Source organism: Pseudonaja textilis, chromosome 1 (genome assembly GCF_049901715.1).
Source record: "Pseudonaja textilis isolate UNSWEBS1 chromosome 1, rPseTex1.2, whole genome shotgun sequence".
In the NCBI taxonomy this organism is placed as follows: domain Eukaryota; kingdom Metazoa; phylum Chordata; class Lepidosauria; order Squamata; family Elapidae; genus Pseudonaja; species Pseudonaja textilis.
The window spans coordinates 324396097-324420725 of NC_141990.1; the positions used below are offsets into that span (position 1 = coordinate 324396097).

At 41.9% G+C, this 24629-nt stretch overlaps 1 protein-coding gene across 3 annotated transcripts in view; it reads left to right on the forward strand.

Annotated features, from left to right (window-relative positions):
- Positions 1–1384: 1384 nt before the first annotated feature.
- Positions 1385–24629, forward strand: part of PWWP3A (PWWP domain containing 3A, DNA repair factor) — a 35164-nt gene continuing 11919 nt past the window's right edge. The window contains exons 1-8 of one of the 3 annotated variants that reach the window (XM_026699082.2): positions 1388–1608; positions 4304–4420; positions 5742–5830; positions 6220–6290; positions 15332–16237; positions 20278–20403; positions 22048–22118; positions 22401–22480. In XM_026699082.2, coding sequence (XP_026554867.2) covers positions 4358–4420; positions 5742–5830; positions 6220–6290; positions 15332–16237; positions 20278–20403; positions 22048–22118; positions 22401–22480 — 1406 coding nt within the window. In that variant the 5' untranslated portion in view covers positions 1388–1608; positions 4304–4357. Of the gene's footprint in view, positions 1609–4303; positions 4421–5741; positions 5831–6219; positions 6291–15331; positions 16238–20277; positions 20404–22047; positions 22119–22400; positions 22481–24629 lie in introns of all 3 variants that reach the window. The other 2 variants (XM_026699083.2, XM_026699085.2) reach the window with 2 other exon arrangements.

Below are 24629 nucleotides of genomic sequence, written 5' to 3' on the forward strand. Positions count from 1 at the left end.
AGTTTGGGGGAGAGAAAGAAAGATTTTTGCTGCTTTCCTTGCATGCAGCAAAAAGCAGAAGAAGAAAAAGTGGAAAGAAGCAGCCCAGTGGCCAGGTGAGGCATGTGGGGCAAGTTCCCCCCTCCACCCTTCCCCCCCTCCCCTCACTACCTCATGTTATTCGCAATGCAAGCGACGCACGCCTTGTTCTCCCATGGGCCATGTGGGAGGCGCAGCCTTGTGTTCCCGCGCAGCCTGTTTTGGGGGGTGCTTTGGGGGTGACATTTCTCTGCGGACCATCAAAATTTTCTTGCGGACCACGAGTGGTCCCCGGCTCACAGGTCAGCGACCACTGTTTTAGATGCCTAAAGCTTCATTTTTTTTTTGCTAAAGCAAGATGGTTGTTAAGTGAGTGACACTTGATTTTATGACCTTTTTCGGTACCCTTGTTAAACAAATCACTGCCATTATTAAATGACTTACAGTCATTAAGTGAATCTGGCTTTCCCATTGACTTTGCTTGTTAGGTCTCCAAAGGGGAAATCACACAGACCCAGGGGATCACACAGGGGATCACACAGACCCAGGACACTGCAACCGTCATAAATATGAGTCAGTTGCCAAGCATCTGAATTTTGAACACATGACCATCAATCAGAATGCTGCAGCTGTCCAGTCACACTTTTTTTTCAGTGTGGCTGTAACTTCCAACTGTCACTAAATGAATTCGCTTCCTACAACTTGCAAAGGGAAAACATTACATAAAGTTATTGTAGTGTGCACTGCATCCACTCCACTTTTAATTGTGCTTTCATTGTGTTGCATGAACCTAAATACGATGGTATCCTAACCCAACGTTCACTCAGAAAACTTCTGGGATAAGAAAATGAGGGGGGGGGAGGAATCTGGTAGGGCGGGAATAAAGCGAGTGTGATGGATGCAGCGTCCATTCAGGAGGCAATGCTTAACCAAAGGGGCGTTTGTGATTGGCTGCTTTGTCTGGCGCCGCCTCCGCAAAGGGCGCGTAACAGCTGTGTCTCGCGCAAAGATCTGGAGGTCCAGCGGTCGTTAGAGAAGCGAAAGGCGGTCAAAATTGAGCCTGAGATTGACATTTCGCTTTCCATTCTGATTGGTGGGAAGGAAGGGGAAGGAAGGACAGCCTCACATCGGATTGACTTGTCCCTCTGTCATCAAACGCGCAGATGCATTTTGTCCCCTTAAATGAGCCATGTGCTGACTCTTCCGCTAAGCCCCGCCCCTCGCGTTGTATCTGAGTTGCTATCAGGGGTTTGGGGGAGGGGGGAAGAGAAAGGAGGGAACCAATCCTTCGAGACGATTGGCCCCGCTTTAATGAGTGGGAGGAGACTCGTGACAAATGAGGAAAGGGCGGAAGAATCCGGAAGTTCCCGAGCTGGAAGGCGAAGGGCGGGATACCCCTGCCCAATGCAGAGTCCGAGTGAGGTTGAGAGAGGTGGGGCTCGACTAGAAAAGGCGGAGGGGCGTGGCCAGCCCCAGTTATCGGCCTAAACAGTCTGGAGGAGGAGGGGGCGGGGCGGAAAGGAAGGGGCGGGGCTATGCATTGCAGTTCCCAAATGCGACCGAGAAGAGAAGGGCGAAGCTTTGGGTGTGGTAAGTTCGAGTCCCGCTTTCTCCAATTTAGTAGTGGTGGGGAAACGGAAGGAAAAGAAGAAGAGGTGCGGTGATTGTCCTGGCGAGGGGGCTGCTTCCCTGGGTAGAGAGGAAGAAGACTTGCCTTCCTCCCTAAATATGGCTAACCTGTGGCTATTTCCCCCTCCTGCTCCACTCCATGAGGGTGGGTTGCCTTACTTCACGTTCCTCCAACCTTCCTCAGTAACTTGGGTAGCTTCTTCTTTAGAGGGAGGGTAGTTTCTTCTTTAGAGGGGAAACTAAAACAAAAAAACGGAGGGTTGCCCTTGTGGTTAAGGCAGGAATGGGGATCTATGACCCTTTTAGGACTTGTGGACTTCAACTCCCAGAATTCCTGAGCCAGCCATGCCGGCTCAGGAATTCTGGGAGTTGAAGTCCACAAGTCCTAAAAGGGCCATAGTTCTCCACCACTGGGTTAAGGGGTACCTTGGCCTCATCTTTGGGGAATTGTGGGAGTTGAAGTGCACACCTGTTTAAATGGCCCAAGTGGAGAAACACTGGTGGATCTTCCTTCTCTCAGCTTCCTCTGATGTGGGAGGGTGCGGGGTATAGTCCTTCCAGCTGGGGAGAATGAGATTTGGAAAGAAAACAAAAATATTCGTTGGATGCATAACATCCCCCTCGCCTCACACTGCACCTCTTTCACCAAGTGCATGGAAACTAGTGCAGGCAGGCCTTGTTTAGTGACTGCCTCAGACAGCAGCTTTTCGCAGTTTACGACAGGGATGACAAAGCGCCACCAGCCTTCTCGCCTTTATGAGCTTTCCCAGGGCGGTACAGCAAAAGAAAGCAGGCATAAGATGGTAGGGATATTAGTGATTTCACTTTGTGGCTAAGTCCCAATTCCAAGGGCTACCTTTATTTTGATATAAATATATAGTGCATGATGTAGTTGAAAGTGAGGTGATTTTGCAATGCTTCCCTATTTTTTAACACGCGAAGGGGCCTTCCCAGTACACATTTTTTCTTACCCCAGCGGGCATATTTTCTTCTTATTTATGCCATCTCATGTATTTGTTTCTGATATAATCCTCATCTGACGTGCTGCTTTCCAAATGGAAGAACAATGCGTGTGTCATTAATCGGCGCCCTTCCACTTATTTCAATTAATACACTTAGCCATGAAAATATGCAAATATCTACTTGTTTGGCATTCTGGAAGTTTGTTTTAGATTTTTATCTTGCATATTTTTCTTCACTCAAGTTTTTCATCTCCTAAGTTACTAGCTTTTCCCAGGAGGAAAAAATATTAGGTATGTTTGCTGCAGTGTTATTTATAAAAATAATAAAGACAGGATTTTAAAAAAATCAAAAGGATTATATTTCTGTGTAGTATCTGGGGTTCCTGTTGGACATCTAAATTTTAATCAAACCCTCTTGGTTTTCAAACCAGTCAGGTAGGCAGAATTCTGCTGGGGCTGCTGTCGGTTGCTTGGGCAGTTGCAGCCGGAATGAGTTTCTGCTGTTGGTTTAGAAGTCTCCTCTGGTCAAAGATCCTGCATTGCAACTTGGCCAAACATATTACAGTTCATGGGTTTGGGCCAATCCGTTCTATTCCAGCCTAACCACCTTTGCTGCTTTGTGGTGCAGATCAAAGAGAAGGATTAGAGGTGACATGACAGCTGCCATCCAGTACTTGAGGGGTTGTCACGGAGGAAAGAGGATCCACTCGACCCATTCTTCAAAGCACTAGAGGGCAGGACAAGAAGTAGTGGGTGGAACTCCTTTAAGAAAGATGGAACCTGAAACTAAGGAGAAATTTAAGAAACGAACAATTAACCCACCATAACTATGAAAGCCAAGTGGGCAAGAGGGCCAGTCACTCACCTCACTCTCTCTCAGTCCATCACACAGGGTTGCTGTTGTTAGGAAAATAGGAGGATGAAGGTGTGTTGCCGATGTTCGTTACCTTCAGTTATTCGTAAAAACAGTAAGGGCAGGATACAAATAAAATAATGGAACTGTTGGAGTTGGAGGTGCTCCATCACTGGAGATTTTCAAGCAACGACAGGAGAACCATTTGATCAGGAGAACCATGCCTTGAGCATGGACTAGAAGACCTTCAAGCCGTCTTCCAACCCTGCGATTGTATGATTCTAAATATTTTCTGGCGTATCCGTGTGAATAAATAAATATTTTTATTAGTGGAATTCCTTGGGGTTGATGTAGAAAAAAGGTAGAATAAAAATGACTGTGGATGCTACCAGTGAGGAATATTTTATGGAATGGAGTACAGGTAGTGCATGACGTACAACACAGTTGAGCCCAAAATTTCTGTTGATAAGCAAGACAATTGTTAAGTAAATTTTGCTCCATATTATGACTTTCCTTGCCACAGTTGTTACGTGAATCGCTGCAATTGTTAAGTTAATAACAAGGTTGTTAAGTGAATCTGGCTTCCCCACTGACCTTGCTTCTCAGGTCACAAAAGGGGATCACATGGCCCTGAGACATTGCGGCCATCGTAAATATGAGTCAGTTGCCAAGCATCCAAATTTTGATCATGTGCCCACAGGGATGCTTCAACGGTTGTAGATGTGAAAAATTGTCATAACTCACTTTTTTCACGGCCATTGTAATTTCGAACAATCGTTAAATGAACTGTTGTAAGTCGAGGACTATCTGTACAATGATTTGTTTTGTTACTGTAACCTAGAACATCTTTGCTGGCAAGCCTTTAAGCTGGATCCCCAACTGACATCCACCAAGGATGATGATGAGTGAAGGAGAATATGTCTTTTGCAAGTGGAAAAAGCGGCTATGGCCAGCACAGGTATGTAATAGCCCAACCTTGATTATTTCTGATTTGGGGAAGAGACGTATCCAGATTGGCTAAAAATACCGTACCATTCGAACAGAGGTGGCAGTTCAACTGTATTTCGTTTTGGGTTTTGTTGCAAACAAAACCCAAAGCATTTTGTTTTCGTTTTGTTTCTTGTTGCAAACTATAGTTAATCAAAGTCAAAGGGTCAACCTGTTATGCTAAAAGGCTTCCCTCTATTAGAAGGGTGTCATTTCCAATCCAGTTGTCCATAATTTGAGTGGTAAATAACATTGGCATGTAGGCGACATGAACTACTACTTCTGCAAATCCCACAGAATACAATCATGGTTTGTGACAGCTTACTACAAAGAAAACATTCCCTCGAGACAGACGTGATTCCTGGTTTCATGGACCTCTTGGCAATCATACAAGTGGTCTGTAGCTCTGCTTTCTAGGACACATTTTCATTTATTTATATACTGATGTATTTGTTTTCCTTTCAAGTCCAGGCTACCAGTCTTAAGATTTCACAGTGATCTCCCATCTCAACAATGAAACAGGCCCAACCCTGTTTAGGATTCTGCAAAGGCCAACCAGATGTGCCACTGTGTGGGGGTTCTAGCAAGACACTATGCTTATCTGATTTTTATCCCGCCTTCTTTATTACTTTACAAGTAACCCAAAGCAGAGAATATATCTAATATTTCTTCCTCATCTTATTTTCTCCACAACAACAACCCACGTCACTCTTAGAGTGACTGGCCAAAGTCTGCTAGCCAGTTTTCTTGCCGAAGACAGGACTAATATTTATCTCCTGGTAAAATTGGCTCCCAGCTGGCTTTTGTGCCTGAAACAGGATTAGAACTCAGTCTCCTGGCTTTTAGCCTGGTACCTTAACCACTAGACCAAACAGTATTGCTTGTTTTGCTCATATTGTTGCCAAGAAAATTATATGTACACACATGGAGTCCCCAGGTGAATTTCCTTGTCTCCTGCATTTTCATGTTGGACCGTCAGCTGTATTTCAGAATCTGACTAAAATATCACATGCTCTTCTTCCCCACATCTTGATTATTTTCTCACAATGGGCTATCAATTTTCAGGGTTTGTTTTTTTTTCTTCCACACCCACATTGGAAGGGAAAGTTTCTGGCTTTGAGAGTTCTGAAGAACTTTTAAAACAAAAAACAAAAACTCAACTCTCTCTGTTGTGCATTTCTCACAATAGAAATACGTTTCTACTTCTCTGCTGCAGTTCTCTGGATTTTCTGTTTCTTGGAATCTGGACCTTTAAAAAAAAAAAAATCCATACTTTTTCTTCCACCTTCCAGATCTTGTCTAGAAGCCAGAGTTCCAGAGGGCGTCTGCTTCCTGAGAAGCTCGGTTCCATTCGGCTCAAAATTATTGCTGAAAATAAACAGTTAAGTTTCTGAGAATTTGCAGCCTTTTACGCTGCTTTTTTACGTCTATTTCACCAGTCAGTTTGATTTGCAAAATAAATCCGTTAAAGCCCCCAGATCCTGGTCTGCCCTCTGTTTTTGTTTTTTGTTTTTAAATAAATAAATTCCTTATGGGATGTTATTCAGCACAAGCAGGAATGGTCACAGCTATTTACTGGCAAAATGTTGACAATCTTAGAATTGAAATCCTATCAAAGACAATGCTAAGTGAGGGAAAGTGGTATTGTTGAGTTGCTCAAGAAGGATAGGGTTAGAAGTAATTTATTTATTTATTCACAGCTGTTGAACTAAAGCATTCTTGACCACGTAAAATCAAAATGTTAACGCTTTTCTTTCTCCTTTTTTCAAGGGTTACCATGCGTTTTGCCCATATTGTACCTGTGACAGTACAAAGCATTGAAGAGATTGCAGATAAATTGGGTATGTTTTTCTTTTATTTGTTCAGCCGTGGCCATGAAATCCTGCATGTTGTCTGTTTTCCTAAGTCATCTAGATAACGAGGGGCCCAAAAATCTCGGGCTAGACTTAACTAGCTAAAGACAAGCAAACTCTGTTAAAAACAGTTATCTTGATTCTGCTGTGTTTAGGTGTCTTCTTTGCCAAAAAACTTACAATGAGTTTTGTTTTATAACACTGATTTGCATCTGTAAAAGATCTGATTCCAAAAAAAAGGAATAAAGGGATGGTAAACTCAGGAATGAAATTATGTCATCGATCCTAATGGACTGGAGAGAGAGAGGGAGGAAGATATATACATACATACATACATATATATATATATACTCAATAAAAAAGGATTTTTAAAATGACCATCAGAGCATTAGTATTTCCTATATTATTAATAACATGCTCTGATACTAAGGAGTTCTACTCCCACTCCCCCACCTGAAAATAAATCTGTTCCAAATGCAAAACACAAGCAGAAGAGAAGAGTTTCAGTTTTAGTTTCACAGCAGCAAATAGCTTTAATACAGAACAGTTGAGCTAAGCCACGCCCAGGCTCCTTGCTGTCTCCTTGCTCACACAGCAAATACTGCTTCAGTTTCTAAACAGCCTTCAACTCTCTCACTGACAGGATGCTAGCCAGCTGAATACTGATGGATGCTGGTAGGCAGAGGCAGAATTCCCCCCCCCTCCTTTATTTTCCTCCCCAAAAACTATGCCCGACCACATAGTTTTGTAGCAAAGCACAGGTATCGAGCTTATATTTATTTATTTATTTATTTATATATATATATATATATATATATATATATATATATACACACACACACACACACACACACACACACACATACATATATAAATATAAATATATATATATATAAATAAATAAATAAATAAATAAAATTACAGGCAGTGTTCCCCTTCCTCGAGCTGACAAACTGCTGAAGTGCTTGCAGGAACCAAGAATTGCTGTGTGTTTTTAATATGCATCCGGTTTTCAGCAGTTCCTGAAAGCATTGTGTGGCTTTAGTGGTTTGTTGGCTTAAGGAAGATCAATGCCATCTACTCTTTTTAGTAGAAGGCAGTCCATTCGTAAATGCCAGTTCCAACCTACATACAAACTGGAGTTTGTCTTTAAGATTAAAAACAGATTTAGGAACAGAACACATTCTTCCTCCCAACACTGGAGGTTTTTAAGAAGAGACTGGACAACCATTTGCCTGAAATGGTATAGGGTTTCCTGTTGGAGCAGGAGGTTAGACTAGACTAAATTAGAAGACCTTCCAACTTCGTTGCTCTGTTGTTCTTAACCGCGGACACAACCTGTATACAAACGGCAGCTTAAGAGGAAAAGAAGCAGGTCAGTATAAGCCCAGTATAGGTAATCCTTGACTTATGACCGTAATAGAGCCAGCCAATCACAGTTGTAAAATGTGTCTTGATTTTATGACTTTTTTGGGACTGGACATGAATGCCAGTTTTCAGCAAAAACATCATAACACCCCGTCACGTGACCATGGGATGTTGCAGACAGCCATAAATGAATAAACTGGTTATCAAGCACTCAAAGTGTGGTCACATGACCGCAGGGGAAAATGGCCGTCGGAATTTCATAACCAGATCATAACTCCAGGGAGGTCCATCAGAACTTCAAATGATTGCTGAGCCATTGGTCATAAATTGAGGGGCTACCTATGAGAAAAAATAAATTAGGAAGCAATAAAATCGCCTTGGTGGTTCAGGCTAAGGTGTATCCTAATTTTTCCCCCCAGTGTGGATATTACCTGTACAGGTACAGGTAATCCTCAACTTACAATAGTTCATTTAGTGACCATTTGAATTACAGCGGCGTTGAAAAAAGTGACTTATGACTGTTTTTCACACTTAACAACCATTGCAGGGTCCCCACATTTTGATCACATGATCAAAACTCAGCTACTTGGCAAATGAGTCATATTTATGACGGTCGCAGTGCCCGGTGGTCATGTGATCACCTTTTGAGACCTTCTGACCAAGCAAAGTTAATGGGGAAGCCAGATTCACTTTACAACTGTGTTACTAACTGAAAAACTGCAGTGCTTCTGTTAACAACGGTGGCAAAAAAGATCATAAAAGGAGGCAAAAGCCTCTCAGTTGTCTCACTTAGCAACAAAAATTTTGGGCTCAGTTGTGGTGGTAAGGTGAAGACCTGCACAGTTCAAGGTAATGTACTTAACACTCCCTTTGCCTATTTTCTCACAACCAGCACCTATGAGGAGACTTGGGCTGAGACTGAAGGAATGGCCGAAAGTTAGTCCTAAACAGGAAACAAAACTTTAATGTTCTCCCTCTGTTGCTTCTCTGCAACAAACCCCCAAAACTTTAACCTTAAGACTGTCTACTATTGACCTCACCCTTTTCCTAAGAGGTCTGTAGGGGGTGTGCATAAGCGCACCAATGTGCCTACCGTCCCCGTTCTATTGTTTCTTTTTATTTTCTTATTCGTATGCATTTCATGTATTCATAACCATGTTTATACTTATACCTGTTATCCAATAATCGCTTGACAAAATAAAATAAATAAATAAAATAAAAATAAAACTGGGGATGACAAGCTTGGGGTTAATTCTGAATCCCTTAGGAGAGGCATGTCCAAAGTCCAGCCTGGGAGCCAATTGCAGCCTGTTTTCAAATTTCCAGTGGCCCACAGCCACTTTTCCTTGCCGGCTCAGCCTGTCACTCATCCCCACTGGCCAGCATTTTCCCTTCACCGCACAGTGGTTCCCATCAATGTCAGGCTGAATGGTCGGCTCCCACGCATTTTCACCTCACCAAATCTGACCCTTCTTGCAAAAAGTTTGGACATCCCTGCCTTAGGATCAATATTATTATGGCTTGTTGCACAGTCAGCCAGATGTTCAGTCTGGATTTGGCATTTTTACTGCTGTGTTATACATATATAAATATCATTGCAGGATTTATTTATTTATTTATTGCATTTATACTGCCACCCATGGCGACTCAAGGCAGCTTACAGAATATAAAACCACATTTAAAACAATAACAACTAACAAAAAAGAATCAAATAAATTAATATAGTGCAATATAACAAAATCACCCCCCGCCCAGCGACAGCAAATCACACAAGCCATTTCATGGGCTCCATCCTGCTCTGGGTTCCCCAGGCCCACTGGCAGAACCAGCTCTTCAGCGCCTTCCGGAAGAGTATTAAGAGTGGGGGGCGTATAATTTCAAATTTTATTGTATTTTGAATGCAATGACAATAAAGGTATTCTAATTCTCATCTCTGGGGGGATGATATTCCAGAGAGAGGGAGCCACCACAGAATGTAAGCTATTCCACGTAAAGCTGCATTTTGTGTTTGACCAGTAATAATGGTTATTATTAGTTTGATTCATTGCACCGTCAGTCAGATGCTCAAACTGGATTTGGCCCTTGAATGATCAGATGGACATTATTATTATTATCAAATGTATTTGTTGCCCATCTCATGGTTCAAGGCGACTCTAACCTCTTGATAGATCTGCCCTCCCTCATAAATTCTTCCTATCTCTTGGATAGCCATCCAAATTCTTTTACTTATTTGTATTTATTGAGAATTTTACATAAAGTAAAAAGCAAATCTAAAAAAAGAGAGGGAAAACAAAAAAGAGGAAAGAAAGAAGTGCAAGAAAATACAACTAAAGTTATGAAATATAATGACTTCCTACTTTCTCTTCCACAGTTATTAACGAATATAATGTATCTCCTCCCTCTTACCTCTTCCAAACATCCCTTCAACCCTTTAATTATTATGTGTTTCACTTAATAAATCCATATTAATATTTTGGCTTCCTTTAATAAAAAGACGGTAAAATATTTCTAGTCTTTTCAAAAAAAGCACTTGTTGTTTTCTCCCTGAGCAATTTCTATCATTTTAACAATCTCTGCGTTGTGGGAATTTCACTATTCTTCTATCTTCGTGCATTTAATAACCTTTGTGCCATTATCATACAAAAAATTAATCTTCTGTGAGTCTTTTATAATTTAGTATCCATAAGTCCCAATAAAAAACCTCCAGGGTGTTCTTTTTGTTACAATATGAATCTTTAAAATTATTTGTATTGTTGGTATATTTATATCCAAAGTTTCTTGGGTTTTTCACAAGTCCTCCCTACGTGATAAAATGCCCCTTCATTCCCCCACATTTCCAGCATTGACTGGAGGTCCCTTTATACATTTTTGATATTATCCAAATTCCTGACAGGGCCATATCTTCAGCTAGTGAATTCTTCTGGTTAAATAGGGGTCATGTGTGCTTCCTTTTGTAAGCCTGCCTGCATTTTTCCCTTAATTTATTCAGTTCTTAGGCCACCCAACTCCAAAAAGGACTCTTGAGCAGCTTCACAAGATAAAAAACAGGAAAACCACAACATTAAAAAGCAAGTTGTTCTGAGGGATCAGTAGCAAAAACATTTCTCCCCACCCCCACCCCATCTCTTCCATATATCTGGTGCTTTCCAACCTTCTCAAGTTTGATGTGTGTGTACTTCAATTCCCAGAATTCCCCAGCCAGGGTAGAAACCACTGCAGAATTTCTCCCTCATCTCCCCAGCCCTGTCAAACATTATCTCACCCCCCCTCCAAGAGGTTAGGTGGGTTTCCGCTCTCCTGGCCTTCCGGAAGGCTGTGGAAATATGGTTTTGCGGCCTTTCTTGAGGTGTACTAAGAAGCAGCCATGGTGGAGCTGGTTAGAACCCTGAAAGCCCTCCCCACACATTTTAATTTTTTACATCTCTTGCCCCTTTTTAATTTTTTAAGGTTTTTAATATTTTATTTGTATACCACCAAGATTGCCTCAGTGAGGGGGATGGGTGACTTGACAGATGATAATAGATCGATAGATGCATGGATGGATAGACAGACAGGATAGATAGATAGATAGATAGATAGATAGATAGATAGATAGATAGATAGATAGATAGATAGATAGATAGACAGACAGACACATATACATAAATGGATAGATAAATAGATACATAGAAAGATACATATAGACAGACAGATTCTACAGGATTCAAAATGGTGACAGAAAAGATTATTCAATAAGGTTGGGATGATACAGCAGGGAATATATTTCTTCAAATACATCTTTTTAAAATGCTGAAAAGTTTCCAATATTGCAGATAATCCCCTCTCATTTAAATATTGCTTGATATTTTCTTCCCGAATATTCTCTTGGCTATATAAGGTCTTAAAAATTTTTGAGGCAATGTTTTTTTTCCCTTCTATCTAGTGATCAATGGTCCCATTCTCATCTTGCAGCTATTGTATTAATTTTTTCTTTTTCTCCTTCAATTTATAAGCCAGCATCTCCCTGGTTTATTCGTGTGCTCAGAGTAGTTTTGTTTCGTTAATCTAAGGTTCCGTGCCATTTCTCCTTGTGATAATTAAGTTTATTTTGTGCTTGATCATATCTCTTTCTCCTCTAATTTTCTCATTTTGGGGTTCTTTTTCATTATAGATTCCAGTTCTTTAAGCTTCCCTGCAATGTTGTTTGTTGTTTCTTCCTTTCCTTGTTCCTTCGAGCCACATAAGCTATTGTTAAGCCCCAGATGTAGACTTTAGTTGTATCCCATAAGTTTTGTAACGTTGTATGTTCTTTCAAATTTACATTGAGGAATAATTCCAATTCTTTTTCCAACATTTGCACATACTTTTTTCTTTCAGAATTCTCTGGTTTAGAGTCCACCTCCCTCTCTTTTTCCCCCCTTCCATTTCACTTTTAAAGGATTATGATCTGCTCATGTATTCAACATTATATCTAGTTCATCTATGTCCTCTCCCAGTTCCAGATCCATCCACATCATATCTATTCTTGACCAAGAATTGTAGGGGTTAGAAAAGAAAGTGTATTTTATCTCCTGCAGATTTAGTTCTCTCCGTGTATCTTTTAAGTTTAACTCTTGTGCCATTTTAAAGAATATATCTGGTAATGTTCTTCTCTTCTTGTTTTTTTAATTACTTATATAATCTTTCTTAGTGTCTACCACCACATTAAAATCTCCTATTAAACATACATTCTCCTGCTCTGACTCTATCATTTTCTGGTGTAACTTACAGTAGAATTTTGTATTTGGTATGTATATTACTGCTAGCAACATTCTCTTTTGGCTTGTTTTTATTTCTGTCAATAAGATTCTTCCGTCTTTATCCACATAAATCTCTTTTGGTTTCAACCATTCTTTTATATATACTGCCATACCTCTCTTTTTTTTTTGGTGCCAAAGCCAAATGGCGTTACCCTATTTTAGGGAATTCTAGAATGCCACCGTGTTGTTTCTTAATATGGACCTCTTGAAGGCAAAGTCACAAGTTCCTTCCCTTGTAGACCAGTGGTTTATCTCTTGTCCTCCCATAAACTTTATCCCTAGTTCTTTTCCTTGCAAACCTCACGTGAACTTCCCTTGGCAGTTTATGTCAATGCACATAGAGAAAGAGAAATGCTGAATGATAAAATTACTATGACGGAAATGAAGGAGACAATTAAAAAACAAAAAAACACCAGGACCTCATGGAATCCCATGGATAATATCAAATCAAGAGTTAAAGGCCCGAGGAATTGAGATAGATTGGTGGCCATATCTGCAAATTTGGACAACATACAAAAACTATTTAGAACAATATGGCTTTTATAAAGACAAACAGGAATTGGATAAAATATTACAGGGGACAGGCGGGAAAATTATTACTAAAACATAACTATTTTTTAAAGATTTAAAATGAAGAAACAGTTAAAGAGACTATGATAAACTGGGCCAAAAATTTTGGATATAGTATTGAATTGGAACACTGGAAAAAATTGTGGGAGAAAAATTACAAATTAACAATGTCAGCAGCCTTCAAAGAAAATCTGTACAAAATGTTCTACTGTTGGCATTTACCCCCGGCAAGATAGGCCATAATGTTTCCAAACAGATCAGTGAAATGCTGGAGATGTAACTATAAGCAAGGAACTCACTTTCACATGTGGTGGACCTGTCCAAAAGCTAGGAAATACTGGCTCAAAGTAAAGAATTGGTTAGAAGAAATTACTAAACAAAACATTGAGAAGAAACCAGAACTATTTTTATTGGGCGTATTAAGACAAAAGACTTGCAAAAAACTGCAATACATTATGTTACATATAATAACCATGGCCAGAATTGCCTTCACTCAAAATTTGAAACAAGATAATGCAACGATAATAAGAAAGGTTCTTGAGTGTGCAGAGATGGACAGGTTAACTATGGTTAAAAGACAGAGAAGAAACAGAATACTCTAAGGTCTGGAATGGTACCAGTGGCTAGAGAATAGACGTAAAGTTTTTACATGAAGAATACATAGGAGTTTTAGTAAAATGGAAAAATATTGTATATATATATTTGTATGTACTGCTATAAGTTAAAAGTAGAAAAAACTAACGTAGAATAGTAACAACTATGTCAATACGAGTGAATACCGTTACCTGAACACTGTAATGAGTGTAAATGTGGTGTTTTAGTTGAAATACGTTTAATAAAAATTTACTTTGGAAAAAAAATGCTGAAGGTTTAGCCAGTGGATGAGGAAAAAAAAAAAACCAAGGGAGTGCTAACTTGCCCTCCAGAGACAGGGAGTTCCACAGATTAAGCATAAGGCCTCTCTCCCCCCCTGCCCTTTGCTCTCTGTTTCCCATTTGGGAACTTAAGGGAAAAGCCTTGGAAGGATGGGGTCAGGCCGGTGTAATAGGAAGCTGTAAATTATCCTGCAGTTGACCCCAGGAAATGTTTTATGACATTTTATGTTATGTCATAAAATGTGGTATGACCATTTTTATGTCAAAATGTTTCATAAAATTGGCCATATTTCAGTTCCATGGAAGTCCAGATTCCAGATTTTTGGATTCATTCTGTAAGTTAACCCATTTGATCTACCTTGGTTCAAAAAGTGTTGATCTATGACGCACCGTTTTGCCCAGTTAAAAGTTATGTGAATTACAGTGTTAGTGGCATAGACATGCCATTGTACACTTAATAGACTACAGTGTAGCATAAATATAACCTATATTTACACTGGGAAGCAAAAAAAAAAAATTGTGTGATTCACTTTTTTGCTGTGCTCAAGAACTGAGCTCACACTGTTTCCCAAGTAATGCCAATCACATTATTTAAAGTATTTTCTTTGTCCAAAATGGTTTCCAGGGCAATTATGACTGTGCCAAACCATCAGACTTAAGAAAAAATGGTGTGTGTGTGTGTGTGCATTTTTAAAATACTATTTAATTACTTCTTTATCTAAAGCCCTCAAGGAGAGAAGAAGTCAATCACCCCAAACATAGAAGCTCTTACCTTCTTTTGACCAACTCTTTCCTTCACAGTCTGAATTCCTGGAACAGGAGTTCCCGTGCTTGGTCATTCAAACCTTGCTCACCCCTTCTCCTGGACTGTTGCATCATGCTGTCCATGGGGCTACCCTTGAAGAGTATTCAGAAGCTACAACTGGCGTGGAATGCAGGCGCGCAGACGGTTCTTGGGACCTATAGGGTGGCCCATGTTACACCAATGTTTCATAAGCTGTTCTGGCTGCTGGTTTGCTTCTGGGTGCAATTCAACATTTTGATTATTACCTTTAAAACCCCGCAGGGCAAGGGTCCAGGTTATGTGGTGAACAGTCTCACCTCAAGAGGATTGGCCTTCCCCATTCTCCTGCCCTTCCGAAAGGGCTGAAGGCTTGGCTCTCCAAACTGCCCTGGAGCACCAATGGGTGTGCATCCTTCTGGAGGTGGTTAACAGACTAAGACAAGACCCTGCCTCTCCCCGTGTGCATCTTGCTCCTTCCTTCCTATCTTTCTCCATTTTAAACTAATGTTACTATTTATTTGCTTTAATGTTTTTTTAAATTGGTTTTTACTGGTTGTGAGCCAGCTAGAGTCGTCTCCAGGTGAGATGGGCAGCACATAAATTGGATAAATATAAATAACACCCCCCGCTGATTACTGTTGACTCTCTTTCCAGGTCCGAGCAACGAAACCCAGAAGGTGATAGAAGAGTTGACTTATCGTCGAGCCTTGCGAGAATTGCTGGAGATCATGAAGGAACAGGCAGCCCCTAAAGGTCCCGACTCTTTTAGGGGAAGGAATGAAGAGGCGTCAAACGGGAAAGGACATCAGGAACAATCTTCAGCGCCCCAGGAACCCCTTTCTCCCCGAAGAAGCCCGCGTTGGACCCTTTCAGATTCTCCAGCCACATCACTGAGACCTTTGGCATCGAGAACCAATCACCTGTCTACCTGCAAACCTCCTTTGTCTGCATCAGGAGTCCTTCCAGGTGTCAGGAAGCCAGCCTTGAAGGTGGGCAGAGTTTGGAAAGCCCCAAAGCCAAACATCTCCCAGAGTGTGGCAGTAGCATCACCCCAACTCACCCAGAGGTCTCCCCTGGCTTCCAAGGTGCATCAGCAAATTGGCGGTCCATCTGGCAAGAAGGCGCCTTCAAACCGACCGGTGAGAACCAGCACCCCGGACTCTACTTCTCGCAAGTGCTGCCCCAGATTCCCGCCAGCCAAGGGAAGAGACGAGGCTGCTTCAAAACTGCGGAGGAATTTGCTGGGACCTGCCCTCGAAGGGTTTTCCTCCCAGCCGGCAAATGCTCTCCCGGCCAAGCGAGAGGCACGGAAACGGAAGAAATGGCAGCAACCCTCCAGGGGCGCCAGGTGCTCCCTGCGCTTGGAAGCCGCTTGCTCCAAGCAGATCCTGGCCACTCAGGAACCCTCCCTGGAAAAGTCACAGTGCGTGAGTGGGAGAGAGCCCGGAAAGGCCAGCGAACCTCCTCTGGATTGTGTTCCTTGGGAACTGAAAAGAGAGCCTGACCCATGTAGAGATGGAGATGGAGGAGGCTGGCTTCCCGAATTTGCGGATAAGGAAGGTAAGATGACGTCCATCTGCAAAAGACGTGCTGGGGGAAGTTGTGAGTTTTGGGGAGACCCAGGAGTGGGGGTTCACATGCTGTCTTCAAGTGCAGTGAACCGGTATTGTCGAGCGCCAGGGAAGTCAGGCGATCCAGGCAGTTCAGACAGGTATAAAGATTTATTGTAAGCTTAAGCCCTCTATATAAGAATCTGAACTACTAACCATTCAAGCAATTTGGTGGTAAATAAAGGAATTCACGGTGGGCTGGACTTGTATGCGCGAAGGGACTCGTGACTTTTAACCCCTGTCAGTCTCAGCCTGGACATTTTCTACAGGTGTGAGTTTATATAGCAGAATAACAACAGAGTTGGAAGGGACCTTAAAGGTCTACTAGTCCAACCCCTTGCTCAAGCAGGAGACTCTGGCCTATACCATTTCAGACAAAATGGTTGCCCAATCTCTTCTTAAAAACCTCTGCACAATTTCTGAAGGCAAGCTTTTCCCCTGGTCAGTTGTTCTGTCAGGAAATTTCTCCTCAGTTTTAGGTTGATTTTTCTCCATTGCTGCTTGCCCAGGCTTCAAGGTGCTTTGGAGAATAGCTTGACTCCCTTTTCTTTGTGGCAACCCCTTAAATATCAGAACACTGTTACTGGTATCATGTCACAAGCAGTTCTTTTTCACGAAACTAAACATACCCAATTCCTGCAACCGTTCTTTATATGTTTTAGCCTCCAGTCCCCTGATCATCTTTGTTGCTCTTCTCTGCACTCTTTCCAGAGTCTCTGCAGCTTTTTAATAATATGGTGACCAAAACTGGATGCCTATTCCAAGTGTGGTCCTACCAAGGCCTTATAAAGCAGTACTAGCACTTCCCATGATCTTGATTCTATCTCTCTGTTAACATAGCCTAGGTCTGTATTGGCTTTTTTGGCAGTTGCAGCATACTGCTGGCTCACATTTGGCATGCAGTGTGAACTTGGCAGCCTTTGGGGCTTCCTAGCCATGACTTCAAAAGTGAGCCATGTTAGTGTAGTGTTAAAGGCATCAGGTTAGAAACAGAGAGATTGTGAATTCTAGCCCCCCCACCTCGCTTCCCTCCTTAGGTACAAAGCCAGGTGGGTGACTCACAGTCCTTGGAAGCAGATGGCAGCAAACCACTTAAATCCTTGCCACGAAAACTGTAGGGACTTTTCCAGGCAGTCCCTGAAAACAAGACACAACTGATTAGAGGGGGTGGGAGCCGTTAGTTAGTTAGTTAGTTACTTATTTACTTATTTGCTATCCATCTTAGTTTGAGTGGCTTATAGCTGAATCTGATGCATGAACAAGCCATTATGGTTTAGTTTACAAACCATAATTATAACCCAGCCCAGCTTGCTGCCATGGTTTAATGCAGCTGGGCTTCATCCAATGTCTGTTTAAGTTTATATCCCATTGAAGGCTCACGGTGGCTTATAAGGGGAGCTCTCTGCCTCCTATCTCTGCAACAACAACCCTGTGAGGCGGGTTGCCTGAAAGTGACTGACTTCACGTCTTAAGGGGGATTTGAGCCTCGACGTTTGTGCAGATGTTCCTCAACTTACAACTGTGATGGAGCCTGCTCACTACGGATGTAATGATCATCATTAAGCAGATCACCCACACAACTGTCCTGATTTTATTAGCTTATTTGTGGGGGGGTTTTAAGGAAACTCCTTGTTTGCTATGGTGCAGTGCAGTTTTGCCGAAAACCGGAAATGGCGGTTATTGGCAAAAACCTAAATTGCAGTCCTGTGACTGTGGGATGTCTTACATGTGGGCCTGTTGCCAAATGTTCAAAACGTGCAAGCATCAAATCTTTGGAACCAGGTCGTAAGTACCTTTTGAGGGGTCTGCTACAATTTTGGACAGTCACTAAGCAACCAGTCGTAAGTTGAAAATGTACAGTGCCCAGATCGCGATTACATGACCATAGGGATGCTGGGATGATAAGAACTTTGAGAACCAGTCACAGTCACCACTGGTTCAGCACTGTTGTGATTTTGTACGATGGCTGAACTGGTGGTCATTAATCAAGGACTACCCGTATGCTAGATCATGAAGCAGCCTTTCAGTCAGAGCTGAAAAAGCTTCTTAGATGAAAAGCGAAACATCTTCAAAGAAAAAGCAGAAAGTCCAGTTTCCTCTTGAAAAAAGCACCTCGGGACAGCATTTGTTTTGAAACAATCCATGCAAAAACATTTGCTTTGCAAAAATTAGAAAGTATCAGGGTTCTAAATGAAAACCTCTCTGGAAAGCAAAGGTGACTGACAAGCAACTACTGGACATGTTGTGTAACACCAGACATGTCACCGGAAGGCAAAATCACAAAACTTCATCTCACTTAGTTTGGACATGTCACGGTGGGGAATTCAGTGGAGAAAGCAGTTATGTTTGGATGAGTTAGTGGTAAAAGGAAACGCAGAAGAAGATGGTGGCTGGGCAGCATCAAAGCTAATACCAGCAAGAGCATAGAAAATCTCAAGCAAATAGTGCAGGATCGGAAGATGTGGAGAGACCTGGTCCCATAGAATCTCCAGAAGTTAGGCATAACTGAATGGATACCATCATCATCAAATAAAAACCATGAATTGATTTTTATTTATCAAATAAATTAAGTCGGTATGGCCAGTTCCTGTTTTGGCCTAGGCTTCCTTAGAAAGCATAAAACACAATCTTAGTTCTGGCAAAACCTCTTTTATTTCCATGGCTGTGAATTACGTTCATTCACAGCCTGCAAACCTTCACAAACACTCTTTCGGGGGAATATTTATAAACACCCACCTTGTTGCACTTGGAATGCTGCCAGAGAACTAGTTGCCAGATGCAGGGTAAGGCCAAACTTGATACAGAGTCAAATAGAACTTTTCAAAGCTTGAATCGACCAAATGAACTAATTGCTTCCTGCAAAAGCTCACGTCCTGTTTGCTCTTCTTTTATGTCCTGTGGGAGGGGCCAATCATCTCCGAGGTGTGGCCTTACTCCGGAGTTGACCCTGCTTTCTCAATTGTTCCTGTCTTTTGGTAACCCTGTGCATGCGCAGGCTGAGAACCGGTTCCAGGAGCTCCCCTGTCTCACTGCTGTCTGAATCTGAAGGCAGCTAATGACTGCCAGCCTGTCCTGGCCCCATCTCTGACTCTGATGCAGAGCCCTTGTCCAAGCCCTCCTCATCCTCCAAGATTGGCCCAGGTTCCTCCCCAACCTCTTCACTACTCTCTGACTCTCTTGCCAGCTCTGTCAGTCACCGGCAGGCCACAACAGTACCCATGAACTGAAAATGGATTGTTTTATGGAGACACCCCCCCCAAATATTATCTTTTTTTAACCGTATATGCTTCCAGGGTCATGTGATCACTTTTCACCACCTTTTGACGAAGCAAAGCCAGATTCATGTAACTACCGCAGTGATTCATTTAACAACTGTGTCAAGAAAGGCCCAATGTAAAGTTTGGGCTCAGTCGAGTTTTCTCTACCCAAAGCTCCCCCTGCATATTGTGGGAGCAACTAGAGCAAAACCCAGGCAAGATATGAAATGTCTGGTTTTAAAAGGTAAAACTGGGTTATAGATAAGTCCTCGACTTACGACCGGTTGATTTGCAATCGTTTGAATCTCCCCAGGGTTACTCACAATCTGGATTGACGTCCCAGTGGCCGCCCTCTCCCTTGGGTTTATAGTCACATGATCCTATTTTGAGCACTCGGCAACCTGCCCGAATTTACAGCCATTTGCAGTGCCCCAGAGTCACGGGAATGTGATTTACAATGTGTTTTTACTTCCAGTTTCTGTCAAAAAAAAGGCAATTGTAGACAATGGATTCGCTTAACAATCACCAATTTAAAAAAGGTAATAAAATTGGGCATGGCCACATGGCGATCCACTGAACAGCCAGCAATGACTTAGACCGTAATTCCAGGCTCCATCACAGTCGTAAGTCAAGGACCGACTGCAGTATCTCCTGGCCCATCTGTAAGATTTGTCAGTGCGAATTCCAATGCTGTACGTGTAAAACTGAAATCGGCACGGTATTCCTTCATTAGCAGATCAGGCATCTGATCTTTCACTGCAGCTGAGCCCCATAAGAAAAGTGAGCCCAAGCCCAGAGTCAAAGGATGAAGAAGAGGAAGAGGAGGAGGAGGAATTACCCAGCATTTTCTTGCATCAAGGTAGTTACTATTTCTCCCTTTGCAGCTTTCTTCAAAATATTATGCCTCCGAATCAACGTAGTTTCCCTTAAAAATAAGCAATGGCTGAACTAAACCTTATAGTACCTGGTAGGAATTATAATGTCTTGGATGGGGAGGGGTGAATCTCTGCGACAATGGTTGACCAAGGCTTGGGGCCACTCCGAGAAGGCCCTGTCTCTTCTGCTCACTTGCTCAGCCACAAGGGTGTCGAAACCTAAGTAAAAAGGAGGGAGTCACTTCGATCACTGGGGTATGGTTGCCCTTATGTCTCATTTAAGCCTCCTGTGGACAAAATGAGACACAACTCGCCACAGCCAATTTGCCGCAGCCAACTTGTTGTGGGACAATTCAACAGTTCAGTTTTCATTATTTCAAATAATTAAACTTTTATTTTAATTTTTGTCATTCACATTTTATTTCACCCCTCCTTTGGCATCCTTTTTTTTTTTAATGATTCTATTCTACCGTTTCTTCAAAATTAATGTGACTCTTCTCCCGCAGCGAGTTGGCCACGCCAAGTTGGCTTATGTTGAGTTGACCGTGGTGAAGGCATGGGCTTGTCCAGGCACTTGCCAGGATTCAAAGCCCCCAAATTTATTTTAAAAATTAAAAGCCACAATAAAGCATCACGTGTACATGATGTGCACACATTCCCCTCCCACCAAATTTGGTTTCTGCGAATGAGTGAGATGAACCCATTTATCAGAAGCCTGCCTTTCCGAAATCTTCATATGGATACTTGGCTCTCCGTGTAGTCCACCTCTTTTCAATCCCACATCCCTTTCAGCTTTTTGTGGCCTCCCCAGCATGTATAGAGGTAGTCCTTTCTTAGTGACCACAGTTGGACCGGCAACTCGGTCATTAAGTAAAAGCATGGCTATGCTTGTGGTTTCACTGCAGTTTTCCTTTGTGTTACGACTTGTGAAGGCCCTAAATGTGAGGATGGGACACAAAGTTATTTTTCCATCATCATCGTAACTGTGAACAGTCACTAAAGGAAGCAGTTGCTAAATGAGGACTACCTGTATTGAAATTTGTATTTGTATTTCATTTACAGGCATCGCCTTGTTAGTGTAGCACAGCCTTTCTCAAATGGAGTTTCATGAAACTTCGCATTTCCACGAGAGATTGCTAAAAAATCATAAAAAAATTAAAAAATCATTTTAAAAAAAATTGGCGGTGCATGCAGCCACTCGCTATATTTCTAATAATGCTTATATTCCTGAAAAACCTGAACATGATTTCAAGTATTCCTCCAGGAAAAAAGATTGAGAAAGGGTGATCTAGCATTGGCACCTTCTCCTAATACAGTGTTCTTGTTCTTGGAAATTTCCAGATGTTGGACTTCAGATCCCAGGATTCTACAGCCAGCACGGCAACCGATCAGAATTCTGGGAAATAAAGTCTATACATCTAGAAGTTACTTAGGTTAGGAAACGGTGCCCTAAATTAGTAACAGTAAAGTTTGGAGGACACATTGAGGAAACCAGGGAAGGTGGCAAACTCTGTGTACAATTCTCTAATGTAAGGCTGAACAACAGTACAGTAGTAGTTTCACTAGGAATATTTTGCAAGAGTATTAATTCCAGTTTTAATCCTTAATCCAAACTCTGTGTATTGTAGAACCTTGTTGTTTTGAAGTCGGGATGATAGTTTGGTGCAAGCTCCCAAGATATCCCTACTGGCCAGCTGTGGTAAGAATATTAATTATTTACTGTAAAAGGCGAAAGATTTACGCTGTATTTACTTATTGAAGCTCAGGAATTCTGGGAGTTGAAGTACATTGGTAATAAAGGGGACAAAATCCGACTCATGATGGGCTGCCCTCCCGATTAGCTCATAATGTGCTGCAAAGGGCCGGCTGCAGAGATGTAGCAGGGCCAACCAGTCTGTGTACTTGTCCCTTTGAATAGATGCATTGATTGGAAACCTGTGACCCTCCGAGCTGTTCAGCTGTTCTGCTTGTCTCCTGGCAGGTAAAAAAGGTACATCGGAAAGCTAAGAAAGCCAATGTCGTCCTTATAGAGAAATGCATGGATGCCACGAAAACTAAGGGGTAAATAAATAAAACTATTTTAATTCCCGGGTGTAGAGCTCCTCTCTCTCCCTTCCTTCCCTTCCGTTTTTATGTGTCAAGGAGCCCTTTTCTGGCACCTCCTACCGATGGCTGAGTTACAGATAGTCCTCAACGTATGGCCTCAACTGAGCCCTAGATTTCCCATTGCTAAGCAAGGCAGCGGTTGAGTGAGTTTTGCCCCATTTTACAACTTTTCTTGACACAGTCGTTCAGCGGATCAGTGCAGCGGTTAAGTTGGTAACCCGTTGTTAAGTGAATCTGGCTTCCCCGTCTACTTAGCTTGTCAGCAGGTCACCAAAGGGAACCACATGACTCCAGAACAAGGTCATAAAAATGTGCCGGTTGCCAAGCATTCGAATTTTGATCAGGTGACCATAGGGATGCTGCAATGGCCATAAGTGTGAAAATCAGTCTTAAGTCAAATTTTTCAGGGCGGTTGTAACTTCAAACTGTCACGAAATGAATGTTTGTAAGTGGAAGACAGCCTGTATTTCCTTATCCAAAACAAGGCTCCCTGGTTCTTCTGCAGGAAATGGTCTCAGCCCATTTTGCCTGTGTAGAAATAGCTAACATAAGGCATCGATTTCCATTGGGATCACACACACACACACACACACACACACACACTCCAAATTCTAAAACATTCTCAAAGATCCATCTCATCCTGGGCACTCTTTTTTTTGAACTGTTACCATCTGGCAGACGGTACAGGATAATAAAAACAAGGACAAATAGGCTGAAAAACAGCTTCTATCCCAGGGCAGTAGTTCCGTTGAATTCTACTGCAGAGTGCAATATTAATGCAGCTTCAGGGGTTTTCAATTCAATGTATAGAATGTAAAGGACGTGTGTTTGTGTTTATTTTCATAGCCATAATATACACTGAAGATGGTATTTAATTTTGTTGATGTTACCCAGTTTGAGGAATAAAATGTCTGCAGGAAAACAACTAAGCTTCGAGAGCGCCCCAAGGACCCCTCCCACCTTTTTCAATGCCACTGTATCCTTGAACGGTCAACCTATAACTGATGGGTTGCTTATGTGCCTTTGAGGCATTTTCAAGTCCTAGCAACCACGAAACAGCCACAATTTTATTGCATCTTCCTTTTCCTCAAAGTAACATTGGGGACCTAATGATACAGATGGTCCACAGAGCAGAGAATTGGCCAGAATTCCCCAGACGGTCATAAATTGAGTGGACATCAATTCTTATAATTCATACTAGCTGAGGAATTCTGGGAGTTGAAATCCATACCTCTTAAAAGTTGTTAAAGTTGAGAAAACCACCCTGGAGCAACTTTGGGGTAGAAAGTTGTGATAAAAAACAAACAAAGTGACAGCAGTTGAAATATTGGTCTCCTTTTAATTAGTTGGGATGACGTAGCTCAGGGGTAGGTAAACTATGGCTCCTTTACCACCTGTGGACTTCAAACAATGAAGTAGCCACGGGAGAACCAGACTCATCCACGTCCTAGAACACTCCTGTATTTCTCCAAAAGTGATTGTTCCAGAGTTAGGTTGGTCTTCCTGGAAGTAAATCCAGGATTGAGCAGGATGAGGCCTGCGAACATTCCAGGATCCTGACTTGGAAAGAATCTTCTTGACCAGCTCTAGGCTTCTGTGTACTTTATGGTAATATCTTGAGTACATGAGGAATTGTAGCAATCTTTTTTAAAAATAATTGTGTGTGATTTTATACCAGAAGCAAATTCTCTATAGGGAGTCCTCTTTATAACCATAAACATAGGGATATATATATAGGTTTAAAACCGGGGTTGCCTATAGCATCCTCTTGGCTATGGGTCCTGCACAGGCTAAACATCCCTATTTCAGTTTTGCAGTAGATCAGGATTTCTAGCTATCTAATCACTAGCACTGACAATGTTATCTATTTGGGGTAATGAAATGCCTGCAAAAAAACAAGCACAGAGAACATTCATTTCAATCCTGAGCTACAACTATTTTTCCTTTTATTTATCTATATATGTCTATCTATCTATCTGTCTATCTATCTATTTATATCTATCCATCCATTGTCTATATTTCCATATCCACCTCTCTATCCATATCTATCTCTGTTCATCTCTCCTTTCTCCCTCCCGATACCTATCTCTCCATCGATATGTTT